The following is a 2,790-nucleotide window of genomic DNA, read 5'->3' on the forward strand; positions in this document are numbered from 1 at the left end:
TGGAATACCCTTATTTAGAAGCTCCAGGGTTCAGCTATGGCCCATTTTGATTAGAATTGTTAACTCTAAGATAACTTCTATATTACCCATTGGAGTATATGTTGGAAAGCAAAAGCCCAGTGATTTAGATGTTTATTTACTTGATTTTGTTGAAGAAATGACTCGCATTTCACAAACTGGAATTTGTATTAAAAACAAAACAGTTCGCCTTACATTAAGAGCTGTGGTTTGCGATGCCCCAGCTACTTCATTTATATGTGGAACAGTTGGGCACACATCCTCTTACGGTTGTTCCAAATGTACGCAAGTAGCGAAGCATATTGATCACGTTTTAACTTACAGTATAGATTCAGGCCCACTGATTTCAGATGAAGATTTTAAGGAGAGGCGGCTAAAATCTCACCATCAAAAAACTTTTCGTTCTAAAATCTCTCCTTTGGAAAAAATTAATCTTAATATGGTAAGTCAAGTGGCTCTTGACAGTATGCACTTGGTAGACTTAGGGGTGGTAAGAAAATTTCTGATGCGTTTGTTAAATAACAAAATTAACTTGGAATATAAAGTTTCAAAAGAGAATATCCTTAATATTTCTAAGGATTTAAAATCCCTTCGAAAATATATTCCATTGGAATTTTCTCGCCGACCGCGTGGCTTCGAAGATATTGTGCATTGGAAAGCCACGGAATTTCGGCAATTTTTGCTCTATACGGGTATTTTAGTACTAAAAGGAAGCAAATTATTATCATGTCCAAAAAGCTACGAGCGAAATATAAAACTTTGTCATAAAACTTTGTCAGGATATGCTGAAGCTGTTTGTGCAAAATTTTCCAGTTGTGTTCCAGGAAAATAGCGTGAGTTTTAATGTGCACAGCCTTTTGCATATCACAGACTGTGCAAAACAATTCGGAATTCTGCAAAATTTTTCAGCTTACAACTTTGAAAATTACTTGCAAATTTTAAAAAGTTACGTTAAAAAACCCACACATATACTTCAACAAATTTATAACAACGTTTCCCGCGAAAAGCCTAATATACAAACTCAACAAGAAAGATTTTTAGAAGAAAAAAATCGAATAAAGTTAGTCACGTCGGAATATATTTTTAGTGTCGAGTTTCCCGACAACTATTGTTTTATTGAACCTAATATACCTTTCCAAATAGCAGCTTTCAATAAAGAAAAAAAACTTGTAATAGGAAAGCGACTTTTAAATCCAACTGCTTTTTTTGAGGAACCAATAGATTCATTAAAATATTTAGGAATATGTTTGGTCAATTTAAATCGCAGCAGCATAGACGAAAGTTTTCTTCTATCCCAAATCAAATGTAAGTGCATAGGTTTACCTCAGCAGGATAAAATTGTCTTGATTCCAATCTTACATGGCTGCTTTTAAACTCAATAAAAATTTAATATTTGTTTAAATGTACAAATAAGTAACCATTATAATTTATTTATTTATAAGCGAACCCCCAAAAATGGAAAACGGCCATCAAAGTACGTTAAACTCACGAAGACAAACGTGGAAACACAAGGTAAATATTGAAAATTAAAATGTACTTTTATAACAAATTCATTATAATTTTTGTGCAGATGAAAACCGGTGTGAGAATTGCGTGTGGCTGGAAGAAATATTTGAAACAAAAATAGATAAGAAATTTCAGGAAATAAAAGGTATGTATAAAACTTTGTAAGAATTAAAAAAAAAAACTTTTTTACTTCTATATTTTCAGATTCAATATCACAACTACATTCATTCGTAACAGAGGAACTAAAAAGTATGCACTTTTTCGATTTTTATGATATGAAAAAATTAGAACTAAAGTTTTTTTCGATTTTTCAGATTCGACCACTCTTCAAAATACAGTTGTAATGGAAGCATTAGCTGAACAAAATGTTCTTATAAAAAAGCTATTAATTCAAGACACAGAGAACTCAACCATGTCGGGTACATTCCCCATAAAAGACGACGACACGCTAAAAGAATTGGATGAAAATATATACGAATCCAACACTAAAAGCTATGTAAGCACTTTAGTAAATGTTTTAACAAGTGTACAAATTTCGAAAATAATTTTTTTAATTTAATTTTAATTGTTTTTATAAAAGTGTAGTTCGTTCTTTAACAAAAACAATAGAAATCCAGATTTCAAACTTTGTGCAAAATTTAAAACAATTCAACAAATTTTCATCAAAATTTCAAACTTTTTAAATTGTAAACAAAGTTTGAAGCCTGGATTTATATTGTGTTTGTTAAAGAACGAACTATACTTTTATAAAAACATAATTAAAATTAAATTAAAAAAATTATTATCGAAATATTGGGCTGCTACTATTTTGACCGCTGGCCCATTTGTTCCTTAATATTAATTTTTTGTTTTTTATTTTGTAGGTCAATATGGTGAAAAAAATTATTTCCAGTAATTTACAGAAAAATATTGACTTGATTTTCGAGCCGGAATTCATTTATGAGTACAACACGGACGGTAGTCATGGAAAGAAGCGGTTGAAGGACTTCAAGCTGTATAAAGTCGTCAAAGGTTCGTTAAAGTAAATTTTGAAATGTTATGTGTACTTATATTTATTTATTTTAAGATGCCGTTGCAACGTTATATGGTGTAGAAGAGGCTGAGGAGAAGATTCGAAGGGCGATCCATCTGTCGAAAAAGCGCTATTTGAAAAAAATACTTATAAGTAAACGAAACCAAAGTGACGATTAAAGTAGTCTTATACAGTAACTTACAAAAGTAAGCATGGAGTGATTTTTTTACAATAGTTATTGAAATTATATCAAA

General features: G+C 30.8%; 1 protein-coding gene across 1 annotated transcript; it reads left to right on the plus strand.

Annotated features, from left to right (window-relative positions):
- Positions 1 to 1,463: 1,463 nt before the first annotated feature.
- Positions 1,464 to 2,784, plus strand: LOC118732335. Its single transcript, XM_036461464.1, has 6 exons — positions 1,464 to 1,530; positions 1,589 to 1,669; positions 1,729 to 1,773; positions 1,839 to 2,020; positions 2,388 to 2,535; positions 2,591 to 2,784. The coding sequence occupies exons 4-6, from the start codon at positions 1,868 to 1,870 to the stop codon at positions 2,713 to 2,715; spliced, it is 426 nt and encodes a 141-aa protein (XP_036317357.1). The 5' UTR covers positions 1,464 to 1,530; positions 1,589 to 1,669; positions 1,729 to 1,773; positions 1,839 to 1,867; the 3' UTR covers positions 2,716 to 2,784.
- Positions 2,785 to 2,790: the final 6 nt, after the last annotated feature.

Source organism: Rhagoletis pomonella, unplaced genomic scaffold (genome assembly GCF_013731165.1).
Source record: "Rhagoletis pomonella isolate Grant_MI unplaced genomic scaffold, Rhpom_1.0 Rhpom_scaffold_18958, whole genome shotgun sequence".
Taxonomy (NCBI): Eukaryota; Metazoa; Arthropoda; class Insecta; order Diptera; family Tephritidae; genus Rhagoletis; species Rhagoletis pomonella.

What these genes read in the sequence shown, in the direction of transcription:
- LOC118732335 (XM_036461464.1), top strand. Translation starts at nt 1,868, where the DNA reads ATGGAAGCATTAGCTGAACAAAATGTTCTTATAAAAAAGCTATTAATT. An exon ending in AATCCAACACTAAAAGCTAT is followed by an intron (nt 2,021 to 2,387) that starts GTAAGCACTTTA and finishes TTTATTTTGTAG; the next exon opens with GTCAATATGGTGAAAAAAAT. An exon ending in GCTGTATAAAGTCGTCAAAG is followed by an intron (nt 2,536 to 2,590) that starts GTTCGTTAAAGT and finishes ATTTATTTTAAG; the next exon opens with ATGCCGTTGCAACGTTATAT.